The 13,372-nt window shown below is 39.9% G+C and overlaps 1 protein-coding gene across 12 annotated transcripts in view; it reads right to left on the bottom strand.

The window, feature by feature from the left end:
• The window catches only part of MBTD1 (mbt domain containing 1), a 35,289-nt gene extending 22,049 nt beyond the window's left edge, over positions 1-13,240 (bottom strand). For 4 of the 12 annotated variants that reach the window (XR_003501258.3, XR_011804127.1, XM_027471698.3 and 1 more), the window contains exons 1-5: positions 13,010-13,240; positions 5,703-5,904; positions 4,871-5,010; positions 3,771-3,885; positions 3,596-3,678 (exon numbers count right to left, since the gene is read on the bottom strand). Coding sequence is in view for 9 of the 12 variants with exons in the window: in XM_027471698.3 (XP_027327499.1) it covers positions 3,596-3,678; positions 3,771-3,885; positions 4,871-5,010; positions 5,703-5,904; positions 13,010-13,030 (561 nt within the window). In the remaining 3 variants the exon portion in view is untranslated. Of the gene's footprint in view, positions 1-364; positions 494-3,595; positions 3,679-3,770; positions 3,886-4,870; positions 5,011-5,702; positions 5,905-7,649; positions 7,764-11,437; positions 11,629-13,009 lie in introns of those variants that run through there. The other 8 variants (XM_027471703.3, XM_027471702.3, XM_027471699.3 and 5 more) reach the window with 8 other exon arrangements.
• Between the last annotated feature and the right edge of the window lie 132 nt (positions 13,241-13,372).

Raw genomic sequence — 13,372 nt, forward strand, 5'->3', positions numbered from 1 at the left:
TCACCCTTTAGAAGAAGGAAGCCATCCTGTGTAGCATCATTACTGACAAGCCAGATAACATTACTGCCCTGAAGTGATAGTTTACAGTATACCTGGTATACTGCACATCTTTTCCTTTTTCACTCTTAATATTCTTACAGGAGGAAGACTGGATAAACCAGGGCTATAGCAGCCATCTTCCTTATTGTCTTCTCTGTCTTTGTCCAATTAATTAACATTCGCACAATGCTTTGAAAAATAAAAATCAAAGCACTATGTAAGTGTCAAGTTTGATTTATCTGCTGGCTGGAATGGTAACTCTGAAGTCTGGATTGGCATAATAAGAACTAGCAGAACCATAATTTACAGGTAAGAACAAATTTACCTTTCAGACTCATGACGAAGAGATCCGCTTCACGTTACTCCCAAACAAGGAAGATCTGCTTCATCGCTTCCTGCTCCGGGAGATGACCTGGGAGGGTTTATCTGTGAGCGGCAGCTGCCTTTTCTGCAAGGTAAGTTGCAATCAGGAAGGTCCTGTTTGACAGGGTTTGAAAGCAATGCCTGAGCGCTCAGTATCCCCACATGCTTAGCTGAACAAAGAGCTCATAGGTTAAATTATTTGCTTCTAAAGGTTTTGGATGGCATCGATACTGCCATGATTTCAGATTTGAAACTGGAATCAGGATTTTCATGTCAAAGAAATGCTACCAGTTCCTGAAGCATAAAGATACAATGCTGCTACCATGTGTAAACTCTAACCCCACAAAAGGTAATGCAGAGAAGACAATGTGTGTAATGGTTTAAAAGCTAGAAGCAAAGCACTGCCACCTAGTGCAAAATCCTGGAAATGTTCCCAAATAATTTTTTTTTTAGTAACAAAAGAAACAAAGAGTAAAAATACTTCAGCTCAGAATATAATTCAACGGGAATAAAGACCGATAAAACACTTAACTTCAGAAAGTACGTGTCTCACCAGCAGAGTAGGAAAAGAATAATTACTGTTAATGTACAAGTTAATGCACCATTAAGTAGTACTGATGCATGATTCAAATCACTATTTGCTTTCAGCTAATAAAAGCAAAAGTATAAAAAAAGTAGAAACTTTAAGATCATGAAACCAGAATGCAAGTTACCAATGGAGATAGCAAACAGAGCACAATGTATATTGCTAAATTATAACAAAATAGAGTAAAAATTCAGCAAATAAAAAAGAGGCAAGGTGCACAAACTGTAATTCTGGCTCTGCCACAGTCTTCCTGCACAAAAAAATAACAAACAAAACAGCTTCTCTATTTCAGTTTACTGACCTAGAAAGCAGATATGGCAGTAATATTGCTAGTGAATTTCGTTAGTGTTAGTCAAGGCTGAAATGTCAGGATGTCTGGAATGAAGGTAACAAGGAAGTGCAAAAGCCACGTAAAGTGCATCAAAAAAGCCTCTGAAATTAATTCCTCTCGTACAGAAAAAGAAATGAAGAGAATTTCAATTATTTTGTTTCTAAAATGTGATAAATGGAAGAATAAATAACTCCCCACATTATACAAGAAAATGGCAAATCTGGGAAAATTACACCAGACCTGAAATACTGAAGTACACTGGGTTATGAAACGAATAAACAAACAAATAAGGGAGTAAGACATGGGATTTTGCTTAAGTTTTCTTTAACATTGATCCCAATGTTCCCTATTAAATATCCAAGCAGATAAATAATCAGGTACATAATTCATCTAATAATAAACTTAGGGGCAGATGTATCATTATTTTACTGTAGTGTCAATTCTACACCTTTATCTTGGACAGGGTAAACTTGATATACTCAGTCTTGTGGACACACACAAAACGTGCATGTCATCTATAATATATATTGTAAACAAACGTCAATTAATACAAAGTTTTACAAATCAAAGAATCTATCACGTTGAAAAAATGGCAACGAGCTTTCCAGACAGACAAAGGGAATATTTTTTATTTTAATTATCAACAGAGAGAACGGGAGAGAGAGAGAGAGAGGGATCTAACAAGAAAAGGGTACTAATGTGTTTTCAGATTTTGACTGGTATAATAAATAATGCTTTTCATAGAAATAACTACAGTAAGGGTAAATGTAAATCACACTATTCCAAAGCTAAATAACATCCACCAAAAAAGTAGAAGTTTCAAATGAGACTGCAGCAGTTGCATTTTACTTCGACAAAAAAGGAAAATGTAGGGAGTAAAGAAACACCATTCTGAACATTAGTATTGTACCTGTTCACATTACTGGCGTACTATTCAGGTCAATGAATGAAGCAGTAAGAAAGGAAGATCTGACTCCTTTTTCATATGGAAAGTTACAGCTTAATTTACCAATGTATCACTATTGTAGATGTATCCTAATTAAGCATGAAGCATTTGCTGTTATAATTGCACAGGTCACATTATCAAACAACACCTTTTGATATGTACTTATGAAATTACTTGTTACAACACATACATAATTGTGAAAGGAAAGGGCAAACATGCTTACTTAAGCACATGGAATTTGATACAAATTCATGAATCTATACTAATACAAGGCTCTGTTCTGGGCAGGAGTTAAGGCCTCTAAGCATAAAGGGTACTATTCAGAAAGTGCCAACTGCCAAGAGCCCTCAACTCCTACTGATTTATGAATTGACAGGGCTCAGCATGAATTCCAGAACTGGCCAGAAAATGTGTCTCTCTTCTCCCTTATGAAGGGCTTCTGTGAAGCAAAATGTTTATTTTGACTGAAATTTTCAGCAGATAATCTCGAGCAAAATAAAACTTGTGTAAGAAGCTGAAACACTAGCTTCTGAAATAAAATAAAAAAAAAAACACAACAGCACGCTGAGAAAAGAAACTGTGAAAGTTTTTACTTAGAGATACTTTTACACTAGAAACTACTGGCAGTATTTTAAACATATAATCAATGGATTTCAACAAACACATTAAAGACAAATGCTGATAAATATTTTCCTAATTCCCCAAGCTACATTCTGTCATGACAAGAATGAATGAGGACCTTTTGTTTGGAATATTCATAATTATAATGCAAATAAAAGTATACTTTTTCATTTCAGATTTATGAAGAGGCTCAATTTTCCTTTATTTCTACAGTACCTAGCAGCACAACTGACAGGAAGAATGACTAAAAACCAAGATTAAAAAAATATCAAACCCAAATATGTAATGGAAAGATCAGTTCCTATAGATTGGGGCTTGCTCCAGTATAAGAAGTATTTTATAACATTATCTAGCATTGCATGAAACCTAGTTGGTTTGATACTCTATAGCATGATTTTGTGCCCAGAACATTTGAAAAATAATTTCACAAGTGTTTAAGACCCCTTTTATTTTTTTTCTTTGTGAAAGCATGCACCATGGGTGTGACAGAGCATTCAGAATGATTCAAAGAACAAACAGAAATATACATATGTATCTTAAAAAGTGGTCATACTCATACAGTTTACAGGTTTCACACTCCAAGGCTTGGAAACAAGTTTGGATATGCATGTTTTGCAAAAACAAATGCAAGAATTAATGGGGATTCTCTCTCTCATGCATGCAGGCACATAAACACACACAAAAGACTAATGCATTGAAAAATACTTACATGTTTAAAACAGGTCACAGGAGCTGCCGTAAAGCTATTGCTATTGATGTAGTTACCCCAGCTGAAGCCTTCCACAGGGACAGCTGTTAAGAGAAAGTTATTTCATTTAGGAAGCTGCTAATGAAACAAAGCTAAAACAAATTCTGAGTGATATAAGATGTTTATGTGCCATTACCTGCTTTAGTCTTTGCCTGGTTTTGTAAAGTTGCTTGGTACTGAGCATATGCTGCTAATTTAGCCACCAATGGTTGTTTTTGTAGAACTTTAGCCTTTTTTGTTGGAGGTTTACCCTAAAACAACAACAAAAAGCTAAGTAAATAAAGCCTTTCCAAACTCCAACCCGAAAATTTCCATAGATCTGTAGCATATTTCTGATGCAACTTTTTTGAAAAAAGTCACTGTGGGGGGGAAAAAAAAAAAACAACAAAAAACACTTAAGTTTTAAAAATAATTTATCACATATTTTTCTCTGGTAGATTTAACTAAAATTAACACAACATGGTATGGAAGTTGACCAAGTACACAAAACTACCTATAATATTAATGACATTCAAACACCAACAGGAAAACAACTCCTAAAAGATTACGTTTGTACTAGTATTCCAATTTGAAGAACATATATACTCATTGTTTTACCTAGAAAAAAAAAAAAAAAGATATCTTTGGAAAGCAGGTTAGAAGGAAGAATTTTTTAAATCTAATTTATATCAATGCACAGTTTCTTGGCCTTTGTTGCATATGCAATGAGCATGAAATAGGATATAATATTTCTCGACATGTCCAGTTCCTTTATTCAATGTTACAGAAATGTTTTCCTGATTATTTGATTAATATTTTAGGTGAACAGTTCAAATCCCATTTTGTAAGACTGTAAAGTTAAGAAAATCCTCAAAAGGAAACACAACAGTGCTAAATAAACCTTTATTCTCTCTGAAGCCTGAAAGTATCTTAGGGATGAGACTCATGGATTTTCAAATCACTACATATATAGCCTAATTGTTGATTACATTATATTTTTCTTGCAAATAAAAGTGTACCACTGCAGCAGAAATGCAATAAGGAGTCAATATTCTGTGTAATTTGCTCTGCTGAGCAAAGCAATTTGCTCATTAGTGATATAGTTTTGAATTTTGGCTTAGAAATCATTTATGTGACAATTTTACTGTGTTTAGAAAGTTGACTTGGTTGTTTTAAAAACATCATGCAAGTTTTACAAGCATACACATTTTACAAAGACAGACTATAATAAGTATATAAAGAAAATGGTGTCTGTACCGCTACCTGAAGTCTGGCCAGAATGCTGGCCTTCTTGGAGTTCGATGAATAGCTTCTGGAACATGATACACTGCAGAAGCGTTTCGTTTTAGAGTAAAAAGCGTCACGGACACCAACCATTCCACACATCTCGCATGTAGCTAATCAGAGGGCAGAAAGAACAAAATGTTAGGGGTGTAAAAAAAGCCACAGTAAAAATTCAGAACAAAGGCAGCATGAAAAAGGTCCTGTAGGTGGCACCAAACCGATCCATTTCTACCAAATCCAAAATTCTACCCAGAGAAATCTCTGCTAATCACTAATAATCTTGTCCAAAATATTTTTCCCCATTGGCAAAAGCAATCTTTCCCCTCCTCCCTGTCCTTTTATTTTTCTTGTAAACTGCAGTTCATAGCTAGGTAATATTGAACAGGGACACACTGACAGGCTTCATGCATCAGTGGTAATGAAGTTTTCCTAGTATTGGAAGAAATATTTTTATATATTGTATATATTAACAAGATAAAGGGTAGATATACTTCCAAGTGTAAGAGAACAGAATGACACTTACAGAAGAGCTCAAAGCACGAAAACAATGCGCATGAGAACACATACTTGTGTGAATTTTATACACAACACATATTAAAAGGGGGGAAATGTTCATCAACTATTTCTTTCCTGACAGCAAGATTCAAATTCTATCTTATTACAGTTTTGTAAAACCCAAACAACCCACTCCCCTTCAGCTATTTCGGTCAAATTTCAAGGGCAACAAACACTTGGGACTGGTCCCTCAGAAATCACAGCATAGGTTGAAAAACAAAGTCTTGGTATTCACGCATCACTTACTTACCCATGCCAGATTTACCATCTGGATAAGTATAGACCTGTCCATTGTTCTTTATGATTGGGAGACTGGATGGCAAAGGAGCAACCTCTTCTTCACTCTCATCTGAACTGGAGCTGCTGCTGGTGTCCTCACTACAACTATCATAACCGTCAAACATCCCGAATGAATCGCGTCTTTTCCTTTCTGTTCGTGAAGTATGTTCTGTCTAAAAATAAATTAAAAAATAAAAAAATAAAAGCAAACAAAACAAAAAATACCAGAGCATTCTGAATACAAAAAAATTCAAAGGCAAACTTAAGAAGTTTCAACGGTCAAAGTCAACCTTTAAATGTAGAACTACTACAAACTGCTCAATCAGCACAGAAATATGAGCCACATATTGCTAATTGAATTAGTATTAGTAGAGCCAAAACTAGCCAATTTCTGGTATTAGGATAAACAGGAAGAAAAATCTCTCTCGGTCCACTGAGAATACACAGTAGCAGCCCATACATTCCTTTTTCTTGGTATCTTCAAAGTTCATTAATCCTGATGTGCTGATTAATGACAGCCACAGAGATCTTATATGCAAATGAGCACCTTCCAGATGGCTGCAGCCAATTTCACCAGAATTCATTCATTTCAGAAAGCTGGGCAGAGAATAGACAGTTCAATGAGGAGGGCACTATTCCACCGAGCAAGAACGAGGCTCTCTCTGCTACTACTGGCTTGCAGGGTTACATATAAATCACTCATTTTCCCTAGGATTCAGTTTCTCATGGGTGAACCAGGAATACTTCTGTACCTCACGGGGATGTTCTGAGGATTAATACATTAACAATTATGAAGAGCTCAGTTACTATGGCAATAGGGTCTGAATAAATACTAAAAGATAGAAAGGTGACTAATTTGCCACTGTCATCTACAAAACCCTGTTACATAATAGTTTTGCTATAACCTATAAATCTGAGGTCAAGTGAAAACATACAGATTTGAAGAATGCAAAACAGTTGAGCAATTTCCGAAAACATTAAAGCATAAACAACAGATTAACTGATCTTTTTCTGATGCACATCCACTACATGCATTGTAATAGTCACATCTTTCACTCGATCACTATTTTAAACAGCTCTACTGAAACAAGGTTACTGCTACGTAAGTGAGCTGCCCTCATCAAGATATAAAAAAACAAATTTCAAAGTATTTCCATTACTCTTAACAATATCTACTAAGATTGAGAGGCATTAATAAATAAAAGAAAAAATCTACAATGGAAGCACAGGTTAGGGGAATGAAGTACAGCAAGAAAACAAAAATAAATAAGAAAGTCTTTGCTTCTACTTCCTTCCCACTCCCATCCAAGAGCTAGTTTTATTTAAAAATCACTGTAGACAAAAAGAAATGTGACTCGACTTTCCCTTCTTAAATTGCATTTGGATTCATAGCTTTAAGATTTCATCACAGTAATTCCCCAAATCCCTTTCCTAGAGAGTATATGCCTGAACATCTTTATTGTTGGATTTTATCCAAGCCTTTTTCTGCCCTGCTATCCTTTTATTATAGTATTCTCTCTTCTCCTTTTCGATCTAAGTCCTATTATAGAAGGATTTCTTCATATTTAAAAGGGAAAACTGATTCCCACACCGACTCAATCCTAGTATCCCACTAACAAAAAACCAAAACCCACATCCTGTGAGCATAAAAGATTATACAATAAGATACACAAATCACTTAAAGCAGCTCTGAAACTTAAACAAATTCAATGTAATGTTAACAGTACACACACCCCACAGCCAACCACTCAAAGTTATATTCAAACCAACCAAAACTTAGGACAGGGCATAACTCCACATCTCCTTGAAGAAGCTGAGAGCTGCTTGAAGCAGCTAGGACAACAGCTGCAATCAGAGGAAACGCAGGGAGAGGGCAGAACAAACCCTTGTCCTAAGCTGCGCTGGTAGCAAGCCTTACCTGAACACTATCACTGATACTATTACCAGCAAGATGCAAGATCAGTTATTCGTTTGTGTGCACGTGTGCGTAGATTAAGACAGAAGTTGAACACGTTGCCATGGATACAGTGTTCTGCAAAAAGTGGCAGTAATTTACAGATCAGAACATGAAGACTCATTCCCTTCCCCAGAATCTCAAACTCTGTCGTGCCCCAGCTTGGCTTTCCTTGACCATTGCCTGCAGCAGGAAATAAGACACAACACCAGCCTGACCATTCACAGCAGTAACGCTGTGTTGCCTCCTCATTTTTGGGGCAGATTTTGGTGGTGTACCAGAACCCATGGACAGGATATCCAGCCTCAGCCATGCATCCTCCATCAATCATCTGACCTCATTTCATTAAGGGACCAGGGCCCTGTCCCACACAAAGGAGGGCTTCGACCCTTTAGCAGAAGCTGCAGCACGGGGTGGTCTCAGCACATCCCTTTTTCTTTTCAAACCTGAGACCTCTGGACACACGTGGCCGTTCTGTTCACCCAGTGCTTTGCTGCCAGGGCTGTGAAATGCTAGTGCAGCTCAGGAGGAGGAGGAGAAGCACAGCTCTGCTCCCAGCCCCGCAGAGCCAGCACAGCTCCCACTGTGAGAGCAGGAGCAGGAATGGAAAGCTGGAGGCAAGCTGAAGCTCCAGTAGCACAGGAGGAAAGGAAGAAAGGCTGCGGCAGGCAAGCTGAAGCATGGTGCAAGATAGCAATCGCAGATACCACAACAGAACGGTTGGCTCTTTTTAATTTATTTTTTATTTTTGCTATCACATACATTTGGACCCTCAGCATCACTGCCAAGCCCTCTCTGCCAAAACATTCAGAGATGAGAAAGAAAACATTTCCAATTTCTCTAGAGAAATTGGGACCTCTAAAAAAAATCGTTCTTCAGCATTACAGAGGTTTCTAAGGAGCAATCATCAAGAGTTAGTTAAGCTTAACTAAAATGTCAAAAGAAGTCTCATATTCCACCTTTCCATTTACTTTATATTCGGTCAAATTGTCTCAGCTCAAGTTATGAGCAACTCTAAACATTAACTTTACTAGTTGTTATACAAAAACTACAGTGTTATTTTAAAACATTTTCATCCAAGCTTTTGCAAGAAAATAAGCATGCTTGCCAGATAATTTGCATAGGACATTCCTAATGTTAATTTATAGTTATTATCTGGATTGTAATTCTTGGGAAATTACTCAAAATACATTTTGTGTAACTTGGAAAGCACACAGTTTTTCAATAGAAAAAATACCAACTACTTTGTTTATAGAAGTAGGTGGAAGCTAGGGAAGAAAATATGCAAATACCTATGCTGGAATTTTGCTAGAGTACATCAAAACACTTCTATTTTGATACTAAACACCTCTAAGGTTCTTTTCAACCCATGTTGAGACAGCATTTGTAGAAACAAATGAGTAATGTGTGGATCTCTGATAGCCCTTCCTGCTGAAATGAAAGGTCCTATTCTTTTCCAAGCTTTAATATCCGAAACAGAAAATAGTTAGGGTACAACTCTGAACTCAAAGGTCAACAATTGCATCCTTACATAAAGGGCAACAGATGTCTCCAACAGAACCATAACTGAGGAAAAAGCATCTGCTTCAGTAACAGCAGCAGCTTGCAACTCCTGCTGTCTTCTTCCAAGTGCTGAGCAGCAGCGTGCCTTACCAGCTGACTAGCCACACCATCTGACAGGGGAGCACTTAGCTGCTACCTGCAGCACCCCTGTGAATAGAAGCCTTGAAGAGAACAGCCTACACTGTACCAGGTGCTCCCACTGGATTTTGAGACACACTGTCCATGAGAATGCAGTCCTCCACCCAAAAAAGTAGCACAATAGTTACAGTGCTGAAGTGGCCTGTCATAGACACAAAACTGGGGGTCATCACTGTCAATGGGGGGGAGTAAGCTTACATTATATGTATGTTTGCAGGCTTTAATAATCAACATTTAGTAATATTTCTCCTAAAATTCATTTTCCAGCTACTAGAGACAGTAGCAGAAATTGATCCAACCATAACAAGATGAATCCCCATGTTTCACAACACAGGCATCCAAAGAAAAGAACGTTTCCTACTCTCAGGAGCTGGATTTAGCATGAAAAATTACATTGAGGGGGAAAATTACCTTTCCCTCAAGATTGAAACAGATTAGTGCTCTTCACCTCTAAACGTGAGGGAATGCATCTGCAAAGCTTGCTCTGAGCAGGAGGCCTGGCTAACCATAAAGCTCAGAGCTGTGCAACCAGTCATTAGCCAAAGAGCAGTAGCTGTTGCACTACAGGATAACCCAGTAGGTCAGCGAGCAGAAGCAATGCACATACAGGCCAAACATTTAGGTATACTGGCTAAGCTTATTTTCCTAGTGAGATTACCAGTTCCTCAACAGGAATGTTTTTTAGACACAGCGATACAAGATCTAGGCGAAGCGGGACTGGCAAATCCAAGTCTGCACGAGTATTTGCTTGGGGGGGGGTTCTTGCATAGTTCTTACTGAAGGGGTGGGTGGAGAAAGGAGCCCTAAAAAGCTGCTTTCGTATTCTACCCAACTTCTCATTTTCCTGTTCTTCCTCTCCCCTCTGTGAGTACTTGGCAACGATGTATTTTTAAGAAATACTCTTAATTAACCATTACACAAGGCAAATGGCATGATAAAAGAATATAGTTAAGAAAACCGGTTTCCCTAAAAGCAGGAAGGCAAACTATAAACAAATATGATTAATAACTAGTTTAACTCCTTTAGCATATAGTTACACAGTTGATTTTAGTCAGCACATTATAGCACACGCTTTCGGAGAACAGTAGCTACTTTTTCAGCACAAAACGATGGTCACAAAGGGCTTAAACGCAGAGTTAAATCAGAAAATAAAACCACATAATGTTAATTAGACATCAAATACTTACTCTGGAAATTGCTTTAGTGTTCTAATGAAAACTATACTCAAGTATTGCCACAATTTATGAGAGTGTTTTTGAAGGTGAGAAGTTGCTATAGAAATTTTACCCTGTTATTAAGTGACCAAACCCCTTGCCTCCAAGCAAGCACACCCTGGCAAAAGGAGGTTGATACAAAAATCACAGAAAGGTCTCAACCTGCTCAAAACGATTGTCATTACTTCTGAATCAATTTAGTGCTTGAATTCAGAAAGGCAGTAGTTTAGGAGTGAGTAGGAGAGCTGTAGCTTAACAGAAGCCTGCCAGCACCTACACAGATAGGCATCTCTTTCAGTGCTCAGATCTGACTCCCAGAAACGTGACAGAAGTTGGAGCAGATGGTATTTGAGGCCAAGGTCAACAATGAGGTCACCATAACCTTCAGGCCATGGGTCTGTGATAAGTCACGTTTACTTTAATCACATATCCTTAACAGATCATACATTTCCCATAATGTACTTCGAAGTCAGTATTAAATTTGATGCACGGCTTTTAAATTCACTCATTAATGTTTTATGCCACAAGCTCAGTTCTAGCTCCAGATGTCAGCATTAAAGCACCGACACGACAAAACTTACTTGTTACAACTCTTCTGAACTTAAGCTGGCCAGAGCAATTTAGTGCAGTAATACTAGCTCACCCCTGACAGAACTGAAAATCTACTTATGCCTCAGAGCGTGACAAAAACGGAAAATTCAAACAGGACCAATTTAAAGAAAACACACTTTCAGCTTTCATTAAAAATAAACAAGCAAAACACTCCAAAGCTAAACATCTTGGGATTCCTGGAAATCAGAACCAACCAAACTTATTTTTTTTATATAAGCAACTCACCTCTATCTGGAAATGTGCCTTCCACTCTTATAATAAGTAAAATCTCAGCTGGAAAATTACAGAAATGTTTTTCCTGTCTCTTCATTTGCTATGTATGACAGCATTTTGTCTGAAGCCAGTTTCTGCTGTTTGCCAATGGTTTTGTCCATAGCCTCTTCCCCAGGGGGTTTCACACAAGAAGAGGGGAGACTCTTTTACAAAAAAATATATCAAATTAGCAGGCAATTTGGAAGGGGAGGGGTGATGTAAATATGTGAAATATCTGAGTTTTGAAAAAAAAAAATGAAAATCTGTTACAAATTCCATTATGTGTTTACAAAGCTCTTATACACAGGAGTACCCGGAAGAGGCAAAGTCTAGAAGGCAAATACTTTGTTTTAACCATCCTGTTAAAATTAAAAAACAAAAACAAACCAAAAACCCAACACCAACCCAAAACCATAGTGTGCTACACCTGAATTCCTTCTACGTGCTCAGAGCTGGATTCAGCAAAACATCACATGGGTCTAATGCGTGCCGACTTACCTGAGAAGTGAAGGTATGTTGGAGTATGTAGAAGGTATCAAGAACCTTGCAAAATTAAATCACATTTTAGAAAGTAAGAGAAATGAAAGCTAATGAGGAGGAACTTCTTTTGTAAACATTATTAACACCGCTAATGTCATCCAGCTCTTTAGGGAGCAAAAATGAAGATAGTTCTTATTTCCAGGGTACAAGCCTGTTGTATGTGCACAGGTCTCCACGCTCTCAGGAACACCTGAACCGTTCTTGTAGCAAAAGCAGCGACATCCGCCTAGGGGAATTTTTATCTCAGCTACGTTCCCCTATAGCGCAGGTTACACGGTTCCTCAAACCGATCCCTCGGCAGAACTAACAAGCAAAAGCAACTGCACACATCGATCAGCTCTGTCGGCTTTTTTAAAGAACACGCTTTTAGTTCCCATTTAACGCTCCAGATCAGTCTCTCCCGTACCCTTTTTGCTCCGCTCCCTACAAGTCAGGACCGGACTGCAGCGCTGCAACCAGATGTAACGAGCAAACAAACAAACGCGGCTCCTCAAACATGCAAAACACCTAAAACCCGGAGAATTGCCCTGCAGCCTTCACAGAGCTGACTGGGACTGCAAGTTAAGGATCCCAGCGGCTGCCACAAGGGCTTTGAACTTTTTTTTTTCCTCTTTTGTTGAAGGAGTCGCGTTCCCACACGCGGCCGCTTCTCCCGGGAGCTGACAGAACCCGGGGGAGCCCCTCAGGAACCGGGCTGGAGGCTGACCCGGCCGCACGGGAACAAAGCCACCACAACAACAACACGGCCGCGACTGGCGGGGGATCGCGACAGAGAGCAGGTCGCGACAGAAGAATGAATCACAAGGGGTGGGGGCACGGCAAAGGAGGGAATCGCGACAAAGGGGGGTGAATCACGACAGGAGGACGGATCACGATACAGGGGGGGGCGTCCCCCTCCTCACCCGCTGCTCCCCGCTCTCACAGCCCCTCGCAGCCCCCCTCTCCCCCCCACCCCCGCTCCGCACCCCGCGGGCTCCTCTCCCCCCGCCAGCCCCCGACGCTCACCAGCTCCTTTGTGTCTTCCATCAGGCCCTGGCGGGCAGCAGGCAGCGGCCGCCGCGGCCCCTTCCGCTGGGCTCGGCCCCCTCAGGGCGCCCCCGCCCGCCCCCCAGCCCAGCCCCTGCCGGGGCCCCGGGGCGGCCCCGCGGAGTTCAGCGCCGCGCCGGGGGAGCGGGGCCCCGCGCCCTGCGCCGGGACGGCAACAACATGAGCGGGCGCGCACTGCGCAGGCGCTGAGCCCCGCCCCCCGCGCGCCCTCATTGGGCGCCCCGCGGGATGGGGCTGCCTCGCTCGCCGTACCCCCCCCGACCTATGGGAGAGACCATTTGGAATCTGGGGGGGGGAAAGAGTGAGAAAGAGGGGAAAAAG

The sequence above is a fragment of the Anas platyrhynchos genome, chromosome 19, assembly GCF_047663525.1.
Source record: "Anas platyrhynchos isolate ZD024472 breed Pekin duck chromosome 19, IASCAAS_PekinDuck_T2T, whole genome shotgun sequence".
NCBI classification, from domain to species: Eukaryota; Metazoa; Chordata; class Aves; order Anseriformes; family Anatidae; genus Anas; species Anas platyrhynchos.